Source organism: Meles meles, chromosome 21 (assembly GCF_922984935.1).
Source record: "Meles meles chromosome 21, mMelMel3.1 paternal haplotype, whole genome shotgun sequence".
In the NCBI taxonomy this organism is placed as follows: Eukaryota; Metazoa; Chordata; class Mammalia; order Carnivora; family Mustelidae; genus Meles; species Meles meles.
In genome coordinates, this window is record NC_060086.1 from 20,015,167 (window position 1) to 20,038,348 (window position 23,182).

Sequence of the window (23,182 nt, forward strand, 5' to 3'; positions counted from 1 at the left end):
GATGAAAAAAGTTTTGGAGATGCATGGTGATGGTGGTCGCACGACGTGAATATACTCATGCCACTAAAATATACACTTAAAAAAGGTTAACGTGGTAAACTTTGTGTATTTTACCACAACAAAATCAAAAGTTTGGGGCGGGGGGAGTGTCCAAAAAGAGGGAAGGAACAGGAAAACAAAATAGTATTTAAGTATCACTAACATGCCAGGCACTTTCAAAAATATTAACACAGTTTTCACAAACATATTGCAGATAATAGACCTTTATAATCCTTACTTTCAAGGGCAACCAAACTTAGGGTTAGAGATCAATTAAAAATTAGCTTGCCCTAAGTCACACAGATAGAAAATGATGAAACTAGGGGAATAGTGCTCAATTTATAGGGGAAGGATGCAATAATTGGACTCTAGCCTAAAAAAAAGGATACAGGGTTGGGCTAGGGCCAATAACTTTGGGAACGACTTACCTGGAGGGGGTGGACATCAGTGGCCCTTAGCACCAGAGAGGCGGTGCTGAAGCAGATTCCTGGGGTGATGAAGGGGGAGGTAACAGGTCGAGGGTCAAACAGGTTTGGATGATTGCAGACTTTTCGCAGCTGCATCAAAATGTTGATGACACTCATGAAATGGCCTGTGGCTAGTGTCTCCTTAGTTCTGGGAAAGAAGAAAAATAAATGGGGCATCCTGAAAATCACATCTGTTCCAATATAGGGCCCCAGGGTCCACCCTCTGTCCTCCCTTACGTGGTCTGTGCCATGAAGTCATCATAGAGACAACGCTGACGCTTGGAGAGCCGGCAGCGGATAACGTGCTCATATTTTTTAGGCATCTGCTTCTCAACATCCACCTTAACCCGGCGCAGCAAAAAAGGCCGCAAAACCTAAAAGCAAATATGCAGGAGGCTAAGAGGAGAACGATGGGCACTGAGCCCCAACCACCCCCTCTAGCTGGGTCTTGGCCTAATGACCAGCAGAACCCTAGCTTAGCCCTTCTGTAAATACTTATAAAGCCATAAAGTATGCCACGAATCAATCACACAAAGAAGAATCAAATGTAAGCTCTCCTCTCAGGACTTTATGGTCTGTTGAAGGAGATCCACATAAAGATGGTAACACCACTCCTTAAGAAATGCTTAAAAAAAAAAAGAGAGAGAAAGACACCGAGGGCAGAGTAACTATGCAGAAGAGATGACTCAAATTACATCTCAAGAAGGAACTGTAAATTTATAATACTATGTAAGTAAATCCAGGAAAGAAGCTGAGAACAAAAATTGTGGCAGTGACAGACAGCAGAGAAAACAAAAGACGAATCTGAAATCCGAAGAGGTAAAATCTGATAGGATAGTCTTTAAATAGACAAGGAAGAAACGAAAAATAGAAATATAATGAAGAAATATAATGAAAACATAGCTAAAAAAGATTCTGGTTTCTAGCTTGTCACCGAAGTGACAGTGTGAACAAAACAGAGTAGAAACAGTAGGCTATAAAATTTGAGATGTTTGGCTTAAATACAGTGTATTCAAGACTCAAATTCAGTAACTCTGAATTAAAGATACCAAGTCAGAAATTTAAAGATTTTATTTATTTATTTGACAGAGAGAGATCAAAAGTAGATAGAGGGGCAGGCAGAGAGAGAGAGAGAGGGAAGCAGGCTCCCCGCTGAGCAGAGAGCCTGATGCGGGACTCGATCCCAGGACCCCGAGATCATGACCTGAGCTGAAGGCAGCGGCTTAACCCACTGAGCCACCCAGGCACCCCCAGAAATTTAAATACATATTGGTCAGGAGAGTAAAAATACAAATCAGAAAGTCTTTAACGCCTTAAGACATATAAACTGAGACAAAGAGTTGTCTCACCAGAATGCTGAGAGATGTTACTTAGAAGCTGGACAAAGCAGTAGAGCATCTGACTCTTGACTTTGGCTTGGGTCATGATCTCAGCATCATGGGATGGAGCCCCACATCATGCTCTGCACTCACTGCAGAATCTGCTTGTCCCTCTCCCTCTGCTCCTCCCCCTCCCCTTCTCTAAAATAAATAAAATCTTTAAATTAAAAAAAAAAAAAGGCTGGACAAAAGGAGCCAGAGAAAACAAAAGGAAAAAAAAGAGAGAGAGAGAGAGAGAGAAGGGGGGGGGACCCCACAGAAAAAGAGAAAGAACCCAAAAGTTGAGGAAAGCCTGGTAAGAAGAAATCTAAGCAAGGACCAATCAGCAGTACCATTCTACTCAGAGAATAAAGACAAGTGTCACTACCGGCGGGGGGAAAACAAGTAAAATGATGACTAAGATGAAGTCACTCAATTTGGCAATGGGTCAGTCACCAGAACACTGCCACCTGACAACTGAGCAAATTCAGCCCAGCACTGATTTCCCTCTCCCTAAAGGTCTTCCAGGTACTGCCCCTGGTTTGCCACTCCCAACACCCTGCCAAACTGTTTCAGGCCCTACCTTGTGCAGGCGTTTGACCAGACCTTCATTGTACTCTTGGCTGCCCTCAATCATGCCAGTCAGGGGGTTAGAGAACCATTCTTTAAACTCGCGATGAGACTGGAAGACATGGGGCATCAGAAAGTGCATCAAGGACCACAGCTCCATGAGGCTGTTCTGCAATGGAGTTCCTGTGAGGAGCAGGCGTCTCTGGCTGCAAAGCAATAGAGGGAATTGGAAGACGGATGATCAGCAAAGACCCAACCTTCTAAGCATCCCACTCTTCAAGTCAAGTCAACCCTCCTCCAAATGTCCATTTGCATCCCCACCTGTTGAAGTTGAGCAGGGACTGCCAGCGCTGGGACTTGAAGTTCTTGATGTTCTGAGCCTCATCCAGAATGAGATAACGCCAGTTCTTGCGACGGAAGGCCTGGTGGTCCTGCAGCACCAGCTTGTAAGATGTGATACACACGTGGAAGGCATTGGGCTTGGTCCAGCCCTGAGGTATCAGGAGAAAGCAGCAGATGGTGGGGTGAAAAGAAAAGAAAGGATAAAGAAAAGGTATGCTAAGGTCCTCAAAGGACATAATCAGGTATGGAGAAAACAGCCAAGTCCCAGAAGAAGTCAGCAAACAGAAAGGGAAGGAAAAGAACTTCTTTGAGAAAAGGGCCTAAGAGTAAAAGAGGCATCAGTGCGGGGCAAAGGAGGCACGGGAATGATCAATCACACGGAGAGCGAACCTGCCGCTTGAGCTTCCTCTCTTTCTGGGCTCCATAGTAAGTGAGGATTTTAAAGCTGGGACACCACCGTTTCAGCTCCATCTCCCAGTTCAGCATCACACTGGTGGGGACAATGATCAAATGGGGACCCCAGTTACCTGTTTAGCAAAAGAATGAGATATGTACAGCATGGTGACTATAGTTAATAATACTGGACTGCATATTCAAAAGTCATTAAAAGAGAGGTTAAAAATTCTCAGTACAAGAGAAAAAAAGTTTTTGCAACTGTGTGGTAGTGGACATTAATTAAACCTGCTGTGCTAATCATTTTGCAACACATACTAGTATCAGAACGTTACACTAGACACCTAAAGTCGTATAATGTTATATGTCAACTACATCTCAACTTAAAAAAACAAAACAGAAAGCAGAATTAAAAAGAGAGATAGTAAGGAAATACAAACTTTAGGGCTCTGTTCTGGTTCCTCAGGTATAACCCTGATAACTCTACATAATGGCCCCTCCTAAGAATCCTACGCTGGCATCTCCAGTTACTGACCGGAGTCAATAAAGCTATCAAGACAGCACAAAACAGGGAGTGGTTCACCATCCTGCGGTTAGTCCCCATTAAATAGTCTTTGCAGGGAGCTGGCCAAAGAGACCCAAATGGGAGGCCCCTGCCTCGTTACCTTTTTCACAGGCCAAGTGAGCAAGCAGGGAGATGGTCTGGATTGTCTTGCCTAGCCCCATCTCATCAGCAAGAATACCATTAAGTTTCTTCTCATACATAGTAACCAGCCAGTCCAGCCCAATGTGTTGGTACTCCCGGAGCTGGCCCCGCAGGAGCAGGGGGATAGGCGTCTTTACCTGGTAGGGAAAAACAGAGGCAGCACAGTAGAAATGAGGCACGAGTCACTGGGAAACAAAAAAGTCAAGATACGAGAAAGTAGAAGCCGGGTTCTGGGGTTACCTGCGTGGTGGCCAAGGTATAACCCTTGGGCTGAAGACTTTCAGCTGCCGCAGCAATGTCAGTAATTTCCTTCTTAGGGCCTAGAGTAGTGGCAGGTCCTGGGGTGGGAGGTCCACTCCCCCCATCTGCCTCACTCTGCTCCTCATCCCTGGCAAGCAAGTATTCCACCCCAAAGTCATCATCATCTTCCTCCTCCTCCTCCTCCTCATCTGCCTGGCTCTGTGATGGAGACTCCTCAGACTCATCAGACTCAGATTCCTCTGATTCGGAACTGCCGCTTGTTTCTTCCTCCTCTGAATGCTCATCTTCCTCTTCCTCGCTCTGCTCCTCAGCAGATTCTAAAGCACAAGATCAAGGCTTAGTGCTCACCATACCTACTCCTCCAGTATCTCCCCTCCAGGGTGCCCATGGCCACACAGTCACCTGACTGACTGCTACTATCCTCTTGAGGAGCCTCTTCGGCTTCTGTGGCCCCCTCTGGTTCACAGTCAGAGCTGTTAGCCTCAACCTCATCTTCATCTTCCTCTTCACTACTCCCAGAGCCTGGGACAGAGGCGTCAGAAGCATAGGCTCCTGAGTACTGCTGCAGTAGCTCCTCCATTGAGAGCTCACCTGGAAAAGAAATAACAGCTAAGCTTCTGGGTGCTTTGAGGGAAAAGGGGTAAAAACGAAAGACAGATCTGAGTGGTGCCCGTTCATTTTATCTGGGTTTCTATAGACACTACTGGGCTCAGGTCTGAAGGGACACAGAAAAGTGTGCTTTCAGCACCAGCTACAAAGCCAAGCCCCACAGCCTGGGCTAGAACTATGGATGCTGCTGCCTTCCACTGGGAAGGACGGCATCAAACTAAACCTCTCTTTAAGGTTCAGGTCAAATGTGGCCAACATGCTCTTACATTAGCTCTACTAAGTGGTCATGTCACTTTGTTCAAACTTCCATCATAACCGGTCGTCATATTCTATTTATAATTAATTTGTTTACATCTCTCTTTGTCATTAGACCTGTAGTTCCTCCAAGGGGGATAAAAAGTGTCTTTCTTATTCATCTCTCTATCCCTGGCATTCTGCACAAGCAGATGCTCATGAAACGTCTGGGGAATGTCACCTTCTCGAGCCAACTCGCTCAGCTCCATGGCATGGTCCACGTCCCCTTCCAACTGCTCCTCAGCTGCTATGGTATCCTCTTCATCCTCCCCTGAGAGAATGAACCAAAATCAATGGGAACAGAATCATAGGACCCAGTTCAAGCCGAAGAGAGGAGAAAGCATGAAATGTTAGGTCCAGATAATTCAAAGGGCAAGGGGCAATAAGATAAAGAGAACATGCCTGACCTTCATCCTCATTGGCAGTAAACTCTTCGTCATCCTCATCTGGATGCCAAGGCTGTTTGTTGCGCTGTGTGACAGAGGGTGGAGGCTTCACCTGAATGGCAAAGCATGAAAAGGGACAAGACCTAAGGTTAGAACAGCAGGAGAAAGGTGCAATGTTGAATATGACATCACAGGACAGTCTCTCTGTCCCACTGAGTGACAGCTGCCACTGGCACCGTCCCAGGGCAAGGATGCAATCAAGGGTTTTCTTTTAGCACCAGCTACCAAATCCTGGCCCCACTGTCCAGAGGAGGATCTGTGAAAGTGCTAGATAAGAAACACAGGCCCCCAGCACCAACCCCACACACTCAGACTTATGAGAAAGAGACAGCTTAGGTCCAGAAAAGACTTCAGGATTATCATCTAGCTCCAAACCTACAAACCAATAGGGAGTATTAGGACCATTTCACAAAAGTGGCAAGAACTAGATTAAGTATTTTTTTCAACGTCACCTAACAGTTGTAGAGTACAGTACTCTTCCACTACAGCACTGGAAACTTCTCATCTCAGAATGCAACTTGCCCCAAACCCAGATTCTTCCCTATCCATCCCTCAATGAGAGCCAAATGTCCTTAACCAGGGAGAACTCCTGAAAACCATAATGACCTTATAAACCAGAACTCAGTCCTTGAACCTCTAGCTCTGCTCCCACTGAGTCCTCCCTCTACCCATTCTCGCCATACCTGTAACACCCGAGAGGGCTCTTCTTCACCACCTTCTTCAGGCCCATCTCGGGTGTCACTGTCACGAGATGAGGGGGTTCTTGAGGGGCTGGAAGGCCCTCCTAGCAGCTGAGGGGGGAGGGAACGGAGCAGCTCTTCCAATGGCAATTCTCCCTCACGTCGAAGCAGCTCAATCTCACGCCTCTGGGTCTCTGCATCATTGCCTTCCTGTTGTTCTTCAACCTCAATCGTCTCCTCATCATCCTCTTCCTCCTCCTCTTGGGGTTGGAAGTCCCCATCTATAGCAGGAGAACAAGGTCACAAAGTCCACGGGGCCCTGCAAGCCACAGGGTGGGTTTTCAGCTCTGGAAAGGGTACATGAGGAAGAGTAACAGAGCTAAAGAGGACACACACCTTCATCATCCAGCCGGGAAACCGGGGGTGGAGGACTAGAGGCAGCTGAGGAAGAGCCAAGGCAAGGGGAAGAGCCAGCTTTGCTGGATGCTAGTGGCTGGTTGAGGCTCTGAGATAAAAGGTCTGAGTACTTTTCAGTTTGCCCCACAATGAAGTCCAGGTGCAGATCCAGAGCTTTTTTACGTTTTTCCTCAAGCCGGGACTGTTGCTTGAATTGCACCACCTACCACAGCATGAAATGGACAGGTCACTAATACAATCTTTTATTCATGTAATCCTTAACCCAACATTTAGGAAAACTTCCTCTGTGCTAGTCTCTGGACTTGCTTTTCAAGAGAGAAAAACTAAATGTCCTTAAAAGTGCTTTGGAAGAAAACAAAACAAAACATAACAAAACAAAAAAGTGCTTTTGAAAAAAAGCACAAAGGGAGCACAGGAAAGAGAAAAGCCAATTTAACTTCAGGCAGCAGAGAAAGATTTACAAATGTATCTGGGGCTGAATCTTAAAGACTAAGTAGGTGTTCCCTAAGTGGGCAAGAGGAGAAAGGCATTCCTGGCAGCAGAAAGAACATGGGTAAGTTACCAGGGATGTGCAAAAAAAGAATATTTGAAGTAGAGAAGAAAAGAAACCGGCAGGAGACAAGACTGAATATATAGACAGAAACCAGGCAGTACTTGAGAAACAAAACTTCATATATGAGAACAATTTGATTACTGAAAACTTCGATAATGTTTAAACAGGTAAACGGCATTAAGAGGTTTTAGGAAAAGCATGCTGAATGCCCTGCAGATGACGGATGGCCTAGAGGGATCCAGGAATCTTGTTAACAATCCCCAAAGGCAGGACCATATTTTCCACATTATTTCTTTCTTCCTCACAGCACTCAATGCTAGAGAGATCCAATGCACAACAGAAATGTCACCAGAGTTGCCTGAAGTTAGAACAGTCACTCTCAAGAAGTTTTGGTCATTCCTGCTTCCATGCTACCACTAAGCAAACCTGCGGCATTTCCCTTTCGTAATCCCTGTTGCCTACCTTCTCCACATTGCTCCAGAACTGCCTGACGTCCTTAGCCATGGTGGAGGCAATTCGGCGTAGCTTGGCTTGCTCTTCTCTCCGAGCCCTTTCCTCTTTCTGCCGTTGCTCCTCGTGGTGCCGGATGACCATGCGCACAACCTGTGGGAATAAGGAACCAGAGTGAAAACACTCCAAGGCCAGTCTCCTACTCCCTCCTCAAACCAACAGCAATGAGAATAATCAAGGCCAAGAAATCTGGGAAGTCAGAGCCTGCCTCCTGAAACTGTGGGCATTAACAAGCACCCTATACTGTTTATTCTGCTTAGTTCCCTTCAAACCAACCCACTTATCAAGGAAAAGGAAATCTGGAAAAGAAATAACAGAAGGTACGCCCAGCTGATGACCTACCTTACGGGCCACACCCCGTTTCCAACGACGCTCCTGAGCAAAGTCGGCAGAGAGCCACTGCATCTCCTCACAAAGATAGTCCCAGTGCCCTTTGGGGCGGGGAGGCTCGGGCACCTTAGGCAGCCTCTTCAATGACCAGAAACCCTCCTTCCGCAGCTCAGCAATCCGAGTCTCAATCTCAGCCTCCTAACAAGGAAGAGCTAGGTCAATCAAGTTACTGCACATACATGCTACCTCATGAAGACAACTGAATTCCTGGGCACTGATTAAATATAGGCACTGTCTGGACTGAATGTTTTATGTGTCTTAAAGTCCGCATACCAATCCTGCAAGTAAGTAGGTATTATAACCTTTTCAAGTGGGGGGAGGTGGGGAAGATGAGAGATTAAGTGATTTACTTGAGATCACACAACCAGGAAGTGATAAGAACTGGGAATTAAAAATAGGTCTAATGACTCCAGACACAGATTTCATGTTCCTTCCATTATTTCACTCAATCTCCATGCCCCACGAGCATAGGAAAACAGATTTCAAGGGAAGCCTCCAGGGAAGCAGGGGGCGTACCCTTCCTTATAGACTGAAAACAAAGGATCTTCATCGCTGTTGAATTCCGCTTAAGTTCATGCTTAGGTATATAAAGCCCAACGTACACAATCTGATTTGTTTTTATAAAAATACTTTTATAAAAATATACATTTTGGTGAAAATACTAAAAGTTATATGTAAAAAGATTAAACAATACTATGATAAAAAGGTAACATGTTTCTACAATGGTTAAATTTCACACGCAAAAAAGTGAAAGCATTTGAAATCAACAAAAGTGACTTAAAAACTCAAGACAGGGGCACCTGGGTGGCTCAGTGGGTTAAAGCCTCTGCCTTCGGCTCAGGTCATGATCCCAGGGTCCTGGGATCGAGTCCCGCATCGGGCTCTCTGCTCAGTGGGGAGCCTGCTTCCTCCTCTCTCTGCCTGCCTCTCTGCCTACTTGTAATCTCTGTCAAATAAATAAATAAAATCTTAAAAAAAAAACAACAAAAAAAACTCAAGACAACTGGGAGCCCTAGTGGCTCAGTCAGTTGAGCACTGGACTCTTGATTTCAGCTCAGGTCATGGTCTCAGGCTTGTAGGATCCGTCAGACTCCCCTCTCAGCTTTTCTCCCTGTCCCTGTCCTTCTGCCTCCCCCTGAACAACTTACTCTCTAAAATAAAGAAATAAATCTTTAAAAACAAACTCAAGACAACTGCTTTCATTATTCTTGTCTTTTCCTGACAAAAACTAAATCATAGGAAATAACAGCCAGAGAGGACAGGGAACTAAATGGCCTGATGGTGAAGAAAAAAATCAAGAAAGACAAGGGTATTGTTAGACCATAGCTCTTATATTTAAGCATGCATCAGAATCACGTGGAGTGCTTTTTAAGACAGATTGCTGGGCCCCCACCCTCGAGCTTTAAATGGATAGATATAAGAGGGGTACCAACAAACTTGAATTTGTAACAAATCTGCCAGGTGATGCCAATGCTACTGGTCCAGGGACCACACTTACCACTGGGTAAAGCAGCAGAGACTAGAGGATAGAAATGAGCAATAGAAACCAGTAAATCTTAAGAACCTCACAGTTTAAAAAGCATTCCAAGTCTATTTCCTCCTTTAACTTAGAGCTCACAACAGTTTATAGACTACTACGCCACCTCTAACTTACAGAAGAGGAGGTTCAGAAACCAAGCAGCTTGCTCAAAATTTGCAATTTAAGGCAGAGCCCACACTCTAAATCCACAAGGAAAGAAATGTAAAATGTTCATAGGACATAGAAGTTGAGGAAAGAAGAATTCTCATGGGCCTTCTCAATACGTACATGCTTGGCCTGCTCTGCAATCTCAGCATGGCTCTTCTCCCACTTTGGGCCCTTGTTAGCCAGGTCAGCAGCCTGGGGTAAGTTAAGCCCCTCCAGGGGCACTGTGGCACCATCTGGGGGCCCTGGAGGTCCATCCAGAGAGGAATCTTGAGCTATATGCTGGGGGGAGATGCCGCCTGCCCCACTAGAGGCTGGGGAACTGGATGAGGCAGGGGACACAGGATTGCTGCCTGTCATGCCGTCCGACACCATCTAGAAATAAACAGAAAATGATAGATAAAATGAATGCTTAGCAAGATACTGGAAGTTCTCATCATATTATTTCATTCTATCTTACAAGAAAAAAACTCAAGTAAATAACCAGCCTCGTTTTTATAAACATAAATATGTAAGATAATGTTTTGGTAAGGTGTTCAAGATAGCAAACCCAAGTTTATAGATGCCTGGCATGCAAAAGGAGTTACAGCCAGACATTTACAGTTCCCAAATTCAAGAATAATACTGTAGCATATAATTTCAGATTATGAGACTGACGCGCTGCCTACTGCGCTAAGGAGGCACCTCCGTAGCATATAATTTCAAACACTAATGATCCTTTCAGAACCTTAAGAATTTCATTCACATACACAACTCCCTATTTTTCCTTCCTTTACACAGAATGGCAGATTCACCTATTAGAATAAATCTGAGTTACCACCAAATTCAAAAAGCAACAATGACCACCTCCAAAATTACTTAAACCTCTTTATGTTCTTCATCAATCTTGGTAGTTTCCTTTACTAGGAAGGTGGAAGGGAAGGGGAGCGGGGCTGGTCACTGTTCTCAAACACTCAACTACTACTTTATAAGGTAGTGCACAAAAAATAATTAAGTAGAGAACAAAGTTTCACTTTAATGTGGACCTGAGCAAACTCATAAAAATCACTCCAGCACACTAGCCTCACGGGTGTGCCACTGAAATTCCTACCTCAGTTAAATGACAAAAGACTGTGTATCACAAAATTCCCCAGCTGCTCAGGGAAATTTTAAGTATCAAATCCATACCCATCAAAAGCCTACTCTATGTAAACCTATGTATGTCTACTCTCAAAAGCCACATTTTTCCTACTCTTACATTTCCTTAGTATGAGAAAAGTATAAACACTATACACCATCCATAATACTTATGTTTTTCCAATTCCTAAGGAAACTGAGCTATTCTCAAAGCTCAGTCTTAGGAAGCATGTTGTTCCAACCTCCATTTCCAACCTGGCCTAATTCCACCCTTTTCAGGTAACAATGAGTTTCTACACTCTTAGCGATCAATATCATATTATTGTCAAAAAGCAAGTTTGAGTATCTAATCACATTGATGGTCAACCTGAGCACCAAAAATTTTCCAAATACAGATAGCTAGGATCATGGAAATGTGGCTAAAACTTGCCATATTTCTTCTGCTTCAGATCCAACAGCCCACAAAGCAGAACCAGAGAAGGAACCCTCCCCACGTTCAAACCTGTGTCTGCAGGATTGGGAGCTGAGGGTGAGCAGGGGAGGGGCTGCTCTGCATGGTCCCACTCCCAGGCTCCTCTTTGGACGCCTGAAGAATGACTGGGTCGTTATCACCACTGCTGCTGGCCGAGGGGCTGGCGTCCGGCTGCAGGGCATGCTGGGAGCTGGCCTCATTCTGGGCCACCGGCCACCGGGACCCGCCTTCCAGGGCCCGGGGCCCACTAGGGCGTCCCAGCCTCCGCTCAGGTCCACCGGCCTCTGGAGCACCTAAAATAGGGTAAAAAGAATAAAAATGGGATTTAAAAACATTAATGAATCTTAAAAAAACAAACACAAACAAAAACCAAGAACAATGTTAAAGAATAAAGATAGTGGGGGCGCCTGGGTGGCTCAGTGGGTTAAGCCTCTGCCTTCAGACGAGGTCATGATCTCAGTGTCCTGGGCTTGAGCCCCACATTGGGCTCTCAGCGGGGAGCCTGCTTCCCCCCCCACCCGCCTGCTGCTCTGCCTACTTGTGATCTCTCCCTGTCAAATAAATAAATATCTTTAAAAAAAAGAAAAAGAATAAAGATAATGAACAATGATTATAGCCTATGTTTCCTGAGCTTCCACTATGTGTCATACTTTACTAAGCACCGACTTGATATGTTCTATAATCCTCACACCTACCTTGCAAGTCAGGTACCTTGCAAGCCAGGTACCTTTCACACCTTAATGAAAATTTAGTTCCTTCTATGTAGTAAAGATAGAGACACATAGAGAATATCCCTGACCTAAATGAACCATGCATTCTAGTGCTTTCCCCATTTTATGTTAGAAAGTCATCACACACAGAGACATAAATGGAATTGACAGGAAGACTGAAACTGAGGTAGTTTCATGCCAAAACCATGGAGAATGTGCTACTCTCCTTGGGAAAAAAAGGATGATCAGATCTTTCTCTAACCACGTGTCCAGTTTTATTCTTGTACCACTATCATCAAACCGAAAACACTGAGAAAACATGAGAAAAATAATTTTTCTCATTATCTCAAACATCTCTCCCATTAGCATCAGTACAAAAAACGGTATCTGAACCCTCACCTGTGTGAGCTGAGACCACACCCCCTGTGAAAGTCTGTACTTCCACGGTGCCGCCGTACTGAGGGGAATCACGCCTGAAACAAACAGAAGGGTTGGAAAACAGCAGTGAGTAACCAATCCACATTTAACAATATCTATCAAAGTCTTTTTTACAACAACTTTTGAGGTTTTAAAATACACCTAAATCAAAGGCTGAAAAGAGAGTTACAATAGTAAGAAAAGCTCACATTTCAGAAAAATAAAAGCAAATCACGTAATCATGTTTTGCGAAAAAGGAATTCCCTAAAGACCAAAGATTCTGGCTGGTGAAGCAAAAAAAAAAAAAAAAAAAAAAAAAAAAAAAAGTTTAAAAAGCTTAAGTGTAAAAGGCTCCAACCACTGAATGGAGAGCATATAACAAAGCAAAAAGAGCTGTCACATCCAGAAGCTCAGAAAGATGTTGGCTCTCCTCTGCAGTGAGTGTTGAACAGAATCACAGGAGAATCCACCGTTCCTGGGGACAGGGCCCTATAACTCCTCTACCTGCAGCATGAGACACTTCCCCAAACACAAGAACTGCAGCAGGAAACATTAGAGGAGAAGTCAGAAGCGAGAAAGACCGCTTGGCAAAGAACCATGCCCCGGAAACAGGTGGGGTAAACCCACCGAAGGCCCGGAAGTGTTTCCCCAGTGTTTAAGGAAATTCCTTCACCAGGGTGCAGCCTTTGATTCACTCCTTCCTCCACAACAGATTCGCAGGACCCGAGCTAACCAGAATCCAAGACGCCTGAACTCTTGACCCCCGGCTTCACTGCTCTCTCCCAACTCCTTCCAACAGACTGACCCGGCGTGACCCCTGACCTCTGCCCCCAGTTGCCACTAACCCTAAGCTAGCCCCGCCCCCTCCTAGACTCCCACCCCACCCAACGTGCGCGACAGACTGGGGGAGGGGCCCGCGCGTGCGCGCCTGGAGGTGGAGAGAACCGGCTGCGCGCACCGCCCGGGGGCTCCCGCCAGAGCCCAAACCCACGCACACAAGGGTCGCAGGCTGGGAAGTCTCTCATCCCTACCCGTCAGGGAGCCCCCCACCACCTGACCGCGAAGGGCTGACATAAGGGAGGGTTCGTGCCGCCAGGTCCTGGTTACTGACTGGATATGGTGGGCGCGCGCCCCGACTCCTCGTCCCACGCCCCCCTTCCTCTTCCCGCGCGCCCCTGGGGGGGGGGCTGGGGTTGGTGGGCGGGCAGGAGCGCACCTGGGTCCGTCCTCTCAGGGCTCGCTCGCTCGCTCAGGCACGCGTGCGCAGACGGGCGGGAGGGGAGAGGAGATGCGCCCGGGCCCTGTGCTGGCCGGCCTGGCCCCCCTCAGCCTGTCTCTATGGGCGCGCGCCGACAGCCTCGCGCACCGGCCCCGGGGCCCCGGCCGAAGGTGCGCGCGCAGCACCCCGGGAAGGTGGGAGGAGAGGCGGTGGCGGAAAGATGCGCGCGCAGTCACCCGTCAGGGGAGGGGGAACTGTGGAGCGTCCGCCATCTTGTCTCCCTCTCCTTACCTGCGTCCTCGGGGGCGTGCGCTCCACCCCCCCTCCCGCCGAGGAGGGGGGAGGGCCCCCTCTTGGCTGCCGCCTTCGCGGCCTTTAAATTCCCCTGGGGCCCGCGGCTACTTTCACCGCCTTGCTTCCACTGCCTCCTCTCGCGGCACAGAGATGCGGGCGGTGGGTGGGAAAAATGGAAGACGCTACTCTCAGCGAACCGCCGCCGCCGCTTCCGAGGCCCCACCAAAATGGCCGCCGCCGTCTCGGCCGCCACCACCACCACCAGCACCACCACCACAGCTCACTATCGCTACCGCCGGCGCGGCCCGTCCTCTCGCGAGAGACAGTAACTGGAGGTTGGGGGAACGGGGAGGCTCGCGTGCTAGCGTGGGGCGCTGTCTGTAGCGCAAAGCAGGCTGGGTGATGTAGTCGTCTTGGAGACTCCGCGCTTGCCCCACGGCGAAGCGTTTTTATCCTCCACCAGAGAAAGTGCCAGTGAAGCTGCATTGCGGCTTCCAATTCGGACCAGTCCCCCGTTTTTTAATAGCTCACCCAGAGAGCTGAAGCTGTTTGTCAGGTACTTTCAGCAAGTTAGTAGTAGAGCCTGGGCCTCTGGATTCCCCACGGCAGTGCACTTTAACAGAGAACGGCTTCGTTTTACGCAAGGGTGTTATTCCCGGTAGCTTCCAATCACCTCCATCCCATTTGTTGGCCAACTTTCTAGGTTAAGAACTCCTTTGAGATGCCCTCACCCCAGAATAGAATAACAGTTACCTTCTACTGAGACCACTTTGTGCACTGATTCTCTCTTTTAATCCCAACAAACTATTCTACAAATGAACTGAAGCTCATAGATTAACCAGTGATAGAGCCCAAAGCCAGGATTCATAGCCAAGCAGTCTAAAACACAAGGATCCACATACAAAATTTACCGACTAAAGCCCACGTTGGGAGCCAGGTTAGGGAGCCCTGATGAAGTTCTCATTCAAAACTCTTCACTCAGATTAGTTCTTACCTATTTTACTCAGAGAGTTGATCCTTCTCTCTGTGTCATTTACTTCAAGATCTGTTTTTCTTACAGCAAAGATCAGGGGTTGAAAACTGAAAAACGTATGCCCGTGAAGCTAGCATAACACTGTATGCGAATTATACTTCAATAAGAAAATAAATAAGAAAAAAGAAAGAAAACTAAAATACTTAAAAGAGCCACGAAAGTACTATAAGTAAAGTGAAGAGGGTCAGGTGAGGAATGCGAGGGACTGGAGACTATATGCTCTGTTTCGCAAGAATAGCCACTATTTAAACCACTATTTTCCAGTGGTCGCCCAACAGGCCAAAATACATCTAAGGGTCAAATTCAGCCACAGGTTGCCCATTTGTTACCTCTGGCCTATGCTGGAGGCTCAAGGCATACAGAAGGACCCAGGACAGATGATTTGATTGAAAAAGTGGATGAATGTCCGTCCATTTAGGCCCAGGTCGGGGGGGGGGGGGGTGGGGGGGGGGGGTGGGGTGGTGGTGGGGTGTGTGTGTGTGTGTGTGTGTGTGTGTGTGTTTCCATACCAAGCTTACATATTTCTGAGACCCCATCATAGAACCACACTGAGCTCCCAAGAGATCTCACATTTCTTGGCCTTCCCATAACCATTTCATCCTTTTTCAGCTATTCTTCCTTCAAAATTCAGCTCAAGGGTGACAACCCCCAGGTGATCCCATTTGACCACACCTAGGCTGCTGTCCTTACTGTTGGTTCCCATAGCCTCCTGGGTTTTTTCTTTTTCTTTTTTTTTTTTAATGTTTTATTTATTTATTTGTTTATTTGACAGACAGAGACCACAAGTAGGCAGAGAGGCAGGCAGAGAGAGAGGGGGAAGCAGGCTCCCCGCTGAGCAGAGCGCCCAATGCGGGGCTTGATCCCAGGACCCTAAGACCACGACCTGAGCCGAAGGCAGAGGCTTTAATCCACTGAGCCACCCAGGCGCCCCCCTCCTGGGTTTCTTAAAGCACTGATTGCATTATATCTGGATTCGTGTCTGTCCACCCCACCCCAAAATGTATTAACCCCTTGAGGATAGGAACATGGTTTATAAATGAAAATCCGCGAAACCAGTCTCAGAAAGATTATTCAGGAAACTTATTTGTGTGAACTACTTGTATTGTAATACTTGGTTAAAAACAAAAATAACTGGTATTGGATTCATGAGCTCAAACTAAAAATAAACCCCAAATCTCTCTTCTGTTTCTATGACTATCACCCTAGAGCCAGCCACCATTATCTCTTGCTTGGATTACTCCTGACTGGCTTTCCCACATCCACTGCTGTTTCTCTTTACTCGATTCTCCACATAGCAACCAGAGTGACCTTTACATATAAATAAGATCATATTGCTCTCATACTTATGACCCCCGAGTGGCATCTTAATTCACTTAAATTATGTATCTTAAAATCTCCATAGGACAGACATTATGTTGAGTTGAAGAAGCCAGACACAAGAGAATTGATATATGATCCCATTTATATAAAGTTCAAGAGCAGGCGAAACTAACTGATGGTGGGGCTCCTGGGTGGCTCAGTTGTTAAACGTCTACCTTTGGCTTGAGTCATGGTCCCGGGGTCCTGGGATCGAGCTCTGCATCGGACTCCCTGCTCCATGGGAGGCCTGCTTCTCCCTCTCCCACCCCGCCCCTCTGCTTGTGTTCCTTCTCTCACTGTGTCTCTCTCTGTCAAATAAATAAATAAAAATCTTTAAAAAAAATAACTGATGGTGATAAAAATAATACCCATTGAGAAAGAGGGCTTTTACCTGGGAAGAGACACAAGGAGGATACTAGAAATGTGTATCAGGAGCTGGTAAATTATGGCCCAGAGGGCAAGTCTTGTACAGCCACAGCTTTCATACAGCCTGCAAGCTAAGAATGTTAACAAGTATAAGTGACAAGTCTTCTATTTACAAATGGTTGAGGAACAAAGGAAGAAAACTCTTGTGACACATGAAAAGCAAATGTAAATCAAATTTCACTGTAACTAAAGATTTCTTGGAATCCCACCATACCCACTGACTAACATGGCATCTATGTCTGCTTTCCTATTACAGTACTATAGCTGAGTAGTTGCAAGAAAGGCCCTCGGCCCACAAAGCCCAAACAATTTTCTGTCTGGTACTTTACCGAAAATGTCTGCCGACCGCTGTCCTCTATCTTGATCTGGAGGAGGTCATTTCCAGATCGAGATAGATGCAAACATTCATTGAGCTGTGTACTAACATTTGTATATTTTGTGTACCTCAAAGCATGCATTTTATACTTTAATTTTAAGAATAAATATCCTACAGGATATGACCCTTGTCTACTTATTTTTTAAAACTTCATTTACGCCTTGTTCAGTACACTGAAGCCACCATGTCCTTCTCCAAACCATCAAGTTCATTTCTGCTTCCAGAGCCTTCATTTTTGTTGTTTCTTCTGTCTGAAAGTTTTTCTTCATGGCTAGCTCTCCCTTTTCATGAAAGTCTCAATTTAAATGTTGCCTCCTCAGAGAAGTTCCCTGACATTGAACAGCCCTTTCACTGCCAGTCACTCCCTATTCCATGCTTTCTTCACAACACTTACTTGGAAATTACTAATTTATCTTATGCTTGTTTATTGTCTGCCCCACTCCCATCTAAAAGATAAGCTTCCTGAGAGCAGGGACATTGTGCTAGGGTTTACAGAACTCTGGATAACATTTCAGACAACCCTGTAAAAAGGAGATTATTCCATTTGACAAATGAAATTTCAGTTGAATGGAAAGTGAGTGTTGAAGACAGAATATTGTCAAGATGTCCATTCTTCCCAACTTGATCTATAGATTTGGGGTGATCCTTATAAAAATCCCAGCAAGTTATTTTGTGAATATCAACAAACTGATTTTGAAAGTTTATACCTAAAACTTTAGAGGCAGAAGAGCCAGAATAGCCAAGATATTATTGAATGAAAACAAAGTTGAAAGACTTCAAGACTTGGGGCGCCTGGGTGGCTCAGTTGGTTAAGTGACTGCCTTCGGCTCATCTCATAATCCCAGAGTCCTGGGATCGAGTCCCACATCAGGCTCCCAGCTCCATGGGGGTAGTCTGCTTCTCCCTCTGACCTCCCCTCTCATGCTCTCTCACTCTGTCTCTCCCTCTCTCAAATAAATAAAATAAAATAAAAAAGACTTCAAGACTTACTGTAAAGCTGCAGTAATCAAGAAAGCATGATATTGGCAAAAGTATAGACGAATAGATCAAAAGAACAAATAGATCAATAGAGAGCCGAGAAGTAGACCCACATTGATATGGGCAACTGATCTTGACAAAGGAGTACAGGTAACACAATGGAGCCAAAATACTCTTTAGCAAGTGAAGCCAGAACAGCTGAACATGCATAAGCAAAAATATTAATCTAGACACAGACCCTACACCCTTCACAAAGATTAACTCAAAATGGATTTCAGACCTAAATGTACAGCGCAAAACTGTGAAACATCTAGAAGATAACGTAGAAAACCTAAATGGGGGGCGCCTGGGTGGCTCAGTGGTTTAAGCCACTGCCTTCGGCTCAGGTCATGATCTCAGGGTCCTGGGATCGAGACCCGCATAGGGCTCTCTGCTCAGCAGGGAGCCTGCTTCCCTCTCACTCTCTCTGCCTGCCTCTCTGCCTACTTGTGATCTATCTCTCTCTCTGTCAAATAAATAAATAAAAATTCTTAAAAAAAAAAAAAGAAAAGAAAACCTAGATGACCTTGACTGTGGTATTGATGCCTTTTAGAAACAATAAGAAAAGGATAATCCATATAAGAAATAATTGGTAATCTGGACTTCATTAAAATTAAAAATGTCCCGGGCGCCTGGGTGGCTCAGTGGTTTAAGCCACTGCCTTCGGCTCAGGTCATGATCTCGGGATCCTGGGATCGAGTCCCGCATCGGGCTCTCTGCTTGGCAGGGAGCCTGCTTCCTTCTCACTCTCTCTGCCTACCTCTCTGCCTACTTGTGATCTCTCTCTGTCAAATAAATAAATAAAATCTTTAAAAAAATTTAAAAATGTCCCTGTGAGTGCTCGCTTCGGCAGTACATATACTAAAAATGTCCCTGTGAAAGTCAATGTGAAGAGAATGAAAAGACAAGCCACAGATGGGGAGAGAGTATTTACAAAAGACATCTGATAAAGGACTGTTACTCAAAATATTCAAAGAACTCTTAAAACTCAATAAGAAAATATTAAAAATGGGCCAAAGACCTTAGCAAAGAAGACATAAAGACAACAAATGAATGTATGAAAAGATGTTCCACATCATGTGGCATCAGGGAAATGTTAACTAAAACAACAGTGAGATACCACTACATATCTATCAGAATGACTCAAATTCGGAATATTGATGACACCAAATGCCAACAAGAATGTGGAACAATGGGAACTTTCAGTCACTGCTTTTGGGAATGGTATAGCCAGTTTGGAAGATGGTTTGTTGGTTTCTTACAAAAGTAAACATACTCTAACCATACAATCCAGTAATCACACTACTTTTAATTCCCAAAGGAATTTTTTAAAAAACCTACATCCACACAAAAAACTGCAAATGGATGTTTATAATGTTATTCATAATTGCCAGAACTTGGGAGAAACCAAAGTGGCTTTCAGTAGATGAATGGATAAACCGTGATATATCCAGACACTGAAATATTATTCAACATGAAAAGGAAGTGAGCTATTGAGACATAGAGAAACATGGAAGAGGGGTTCCTGGTTGGCTCAGTCAGTTAAGCATCCAACTCTTGAGTTTGGCTCAGGTCATGATCTCAGGGTTATGAGATCAAGCCCTGCATTGGGCTCTGCACTGGGCATGGAGCCTGCTTAAGATTCTTTCTCCCCCTCTCCTTCTGCCCCTTCTCCCCCACAATTCCCTCTCTAAAAAGTAAAGAAAGAGAGAGAGAAAGAGAAACATGGAGGAAACTTAAATGCATGTTATCGAGTGAAAGAAGCCAATCTGAAAAGGCTACACACTGTATCATTCCAACTGTATGACATTCTGGAAAAGGCAGAACTATGGAGACTAAAATGATCAGTGATTGCCAGGGGTCAGTGGGGGAGGGATGAATAGGAGGCGAGAACAGAGGATTTTTGGGGAAGAAAATACTCTCTCTTTGATACTGTACTGGTGGATACATGTCGTTATATATTTGTTTAAACTCATAAAATGTACAACACCAAGAGTTAACTCTAAGGTAAATCATGGACTTTGGGTGATTAGACTGTGTCAGTGTCGGTTCATCAGTTGTAACAAATGTCCCACTATCATGAAGGATGTTGGTAATAGAGAGACTCTGCATGTGTGGGGACCGGGTGTGTCTAAGAAGTCTCTGTGCCTTTCCCTCAATGCTATCAATGTAATATTGTTCTAAAAGTTAGACTTAATTTGTATTCATTTTTTATTTTAAAATATTTTATTTATTTGACAGAGAAAGACACAGCAAGAGAGAGAATACAAGCAAGGGGAGTGCAAGAGGGAGAAGCAGGCTCCCCACGGAGCAAGGAGTCTGATGTGGAGCTCTATCCCACCACCCTGGGATCATGACCTGAGCCAAAGGCAGACACTTAACGACTGAGCCACCCAGGTGCCCCCTAAAATAGCCTTAATTTTTAAAAATTAAATGGTGCCCATCTTTTTAGACCTTCTTCCCATCACCTTCAGAAGACTGGAAGCCAGGCCAGAGTCTGAAAGTTTTGGACCTAGCCTTGTGCTACTAATTCCTTGCCATGTCATCTTAAGAAGCACCTCACGTTTCTGAGCCTCACTTTTCTCACACGTATAAGGGAGATAGAGTTACTGATGTAAAATTGCTTTGAAAGCTCCAAAGAGAGGGGTGTACTTTGGATCCATATTTCAGAGTCTCAAACTCATGACTCTTCAGGTCCAGTTAGTTTTAAGATATGATTTACAGGGTGTTTTAATGTTCCCAGTGTTATTAATACTTTAGGCAGAAGCTTCTACTTGCCACAGACCCCACTATTCCTAATTGTCTTGCTCTGGGTAACTTCATGCTCTTATCTTACCTGTCTGGCTCCTGAGGGTAGTTGAATCTGCAACTTCTTGTTCCTACATTTGGGTGGTAGTGGGTGTGCTCTCTTGACCAGCATTTTCTCTCCTGAGCGTCAGGGCCTATACTGGGTTAAATGGGAGAGACAGGAGAGATGATGACACAGTCTCTACTCCCAAGAACTTAGTCTCCTTGGGAGTGATCTGTGAGCTTGGTGAAAATCAGGGCGGTGTTTTGCTGTCACAAGAGAAGGTGGTCAAGGGTCAGATCAGATCAAGTCGGTATCAGGGAGGGCTTTCCAGATAAGATGTCATTTGAGACTGACCTTGAAAAATTTAGGCACGAAGGGTAGGCAATTCAAGAAGATGACACAGCGGCAACAAGGCTGAGGGTTGTGGGGATGGCGAATAGATCAGCTTAGCTTCTTTATGAGGGAGCAGATCGAGAGAGACAAGTCACCTGGAACCAGGCGGCCAAAGGTCCGGCATTCTAGGCTAGGTAGTGGGATTAGTTTGGAGGTGACAGGGAGCTAGTGAAATTCGTGGAGGTGGGATGGGCATGGTCCAGGCTCCACTAGAGGCTGGAAATAGAGAAACCAGAGCAGTCACCCAGTTGTAATGGGGTCTATTGGCCAGGAGGTGGCAGTGGAGTTAGAGGGCGAGACATTGCGGAGGCTGCCTTAGCAGAACTTGGCAGACGGTTGATTGCTAGTGATAATGATCCTCTAAACAGCCATTCTTCTTGCCTTCTGTGGAGCCTTTCCCAGTCTCCTCCTACCTCCTACCTCCCTGGACGCCCCTTCTCAGTCTCCCTCACAGGCCGCTTCTTCTGGACCCGTCCATCAACTGTATGCGTTCCTCAAGATTCTGCCCTCAATTGCTTTCTCTTATCCAATACATCCACAAGGGCAGAGGCAGATACCCTGAAGCTAAGAAGTTTGAGCTTCTGGACCCCTTCTTTACAGGGGCCCTCCATTGCTAGAAGTGTCTGGGAGCTATAGAACAGTCTAGATGAAGTGGAGGAGGCCATTTGCAACCAGAAAGCATTTACATGTAAGCTTTTCTGGTGGTAACTTGCCTAAAGAGGTTTCAGAAGAAAAAGGCATTTTGTCATGATTTCATTGTGCATTCCAATCACCATCTCTTAAGCCAGACATTTCCCCCAGCTCAGAATTTGTGTTCCCATCTGTCTAACGCCTGGATTCCTCCAGGCCTCCCAGCTGAACCACAGAATCTGCTCTGAGGAAATGGCACTACCATCCCCCCAGTTGCTTAAACTAGAAACGAAGACATCACCCTCCCTTTCCCTTATGTTTCACATCCGGCCATCAAGTCTTGTCCATTACATCTTAAAGATTTTTATATTCTTGGGGCACCTGCGCGGCTCAGTCGGTTGAGCATCTGCCTTCAGCTTGGGTCATGATCCCAGGATCCTGAGGTCGAGGCCTGTCGGGCTCCCTGCTCATCAGGGAGTCTGCTTCTCCCTCTCTCTCTCGCCTTCCCCCTGCTTGTTCTCTCTCTCTCTGTGTCAAATAAATCTTCTAAAAAGATTTTTAGAATGTATTTCTATATTCCCTTTTTATTTTTTAAAAAGATTTTAAAATTTATTTTATTTATTTGACAGAGATCCCAAGTAGGCAGAGAGAGAGAGAGAGGGAGAAGCAGGCTCCCCGCTGAGCAGAGAGCCCGACGTGGGGCTCGATCCCAGGACCCTGAGACCATGACCCGAGCCAAAGGCAAAGGCTTAACCCACTGAGCCACCCAGGCACCCCTCTATATTCTCTTTTTAAAAAAGATTTTCTTTATTTATTTGACAGAAAGAACATGAGCAGGGGGAGCCGCAGGCAGCGGGAGAGGGAGAAGCAGGCTCCTTGCTGAGCAGAGAGCCTGACGGGGCTCCATCCCAAGGTCCTGGGATCATGACCGGAGCCAAAGGCAGAGGCTTAACCGACTGAGCCACTCAAGCGCCCCCAAATTTCTATATTCTATTTCTCTCCCACCCCACACTTGATCCTTAGCCCTTGATGACTCACAATCTGTGACAGTACCAAGAACTGGGTTGTTGGGACTGCTGGCACTTTATGTACTGACTGAGCCAGCCAGGCGCCCTGAGCCTGCTGGGACTTTAGTCCCCCTTCCTCACTACCACTATCTCACCACCTCCCTACTCCATTCTTTGATATGGACAATTGCTCTTTTCTCGGT

The 23,182-nt window shown here is 45.7% G+C and overlaps 1 protein-coding gene and 1 non-coding gene across 5 annotated transcripts in view; both read right to left on the reverse strand.

Moving 5' to 3' along the window:
- Positions 1 to 14,270, reverse strand: part of LOC123933950 (Snf2 related CREBBP activator protein) — a 33,062-nt gene extending 18,792 nt beyond the window's left edge. For 2 of the 4 annotated variants that reach the window (XM_045993743.1, XM_045993741.1), the window contains exons 1-18: positions 13,945 to 14,270; positions 12,417 to 12,490; positions 11,338 to 11,600; positions 9,843 to 10,094; positions 7,988 to 8,173; positions 7,598 to 7,738; positions 6,562 to 6,784; positions 6,169 to 6,446; positions 5,447 to 5,537; positions 5,221 to 5,310; positions 4,539 to 4,727; positions 4,116 to 4,453; positions 3,835 to 4,012; positions 3,167 to 3,303; positions 2,756 to 2,925; positions 2,448 to 2,640; positions 744 to 880; positions 468 to 654 (exon numbers count right to left, since the gene is read on the reverse strand). In XM_045993743.1, the coding sequence (XP_045849699.1) occupies positions 468 to 654; positions 744 to 880; positions 2,448 to 2,640; positions 2,756 to 2,925; positions 3,167 to 3,303; positions 3,835 to 4,012; positions 4,116 to 4,453; positions 4,539 to 4,727; positions 5,221 to 5,310; positions 5,447 to 5,537; positions 6,169 to 6,446; positions 6,562 to 6,784; positions 7,598 to 7,738; positions 7,988 to 8,173; positions 9,843 to 10,094; positions 11,338 to 11,391 (2,844 nt within the window). In that variant the 5' untranslated portion in view covers positions 11,392 to 11,600; positions 12,417 to 12,490; positions 13,945 to 14,270. Of the gene's footprint in view, positions 1 to 467; positions 655 to 743; positions 881 to 2,447; positions 2,641 to 2,755; positions 2,926 to 3,166; positions 3,304 to 3,834; positions 4,013 to 4,115; positions 4,454 to 4,538; positions 4,728 to 5,220; positions 5,311 to 5,446; positions 5,538 to 6,168; positions 6,447 to 6,561; positions 6,785 to 7,597; positions 7,739 to 7,987; positions 8,174 to 9,842; positions 10,095 to 11,337; positions 11,601 to 12,416; positions 12,491 to 13,650; positions 13,820 to 13,944 lie in introns of those variants that run through there. The other 2 variants (XM_045993744.1, XM_045993742.1) reach the window with 2 other exon arrangements.
- On the reverse strand, positions 5,628 to 5,756 carry LOC123934280. The gene has a single exon (XR_006816763.1). It is a non-coding gene; the product is annotated as a small nucleolar RNA SNORA30/SNORA37 family (small nucleolar RNA).
- Positions 14,271 to 23,182: the final 8,912 nt, after the last annotated feature.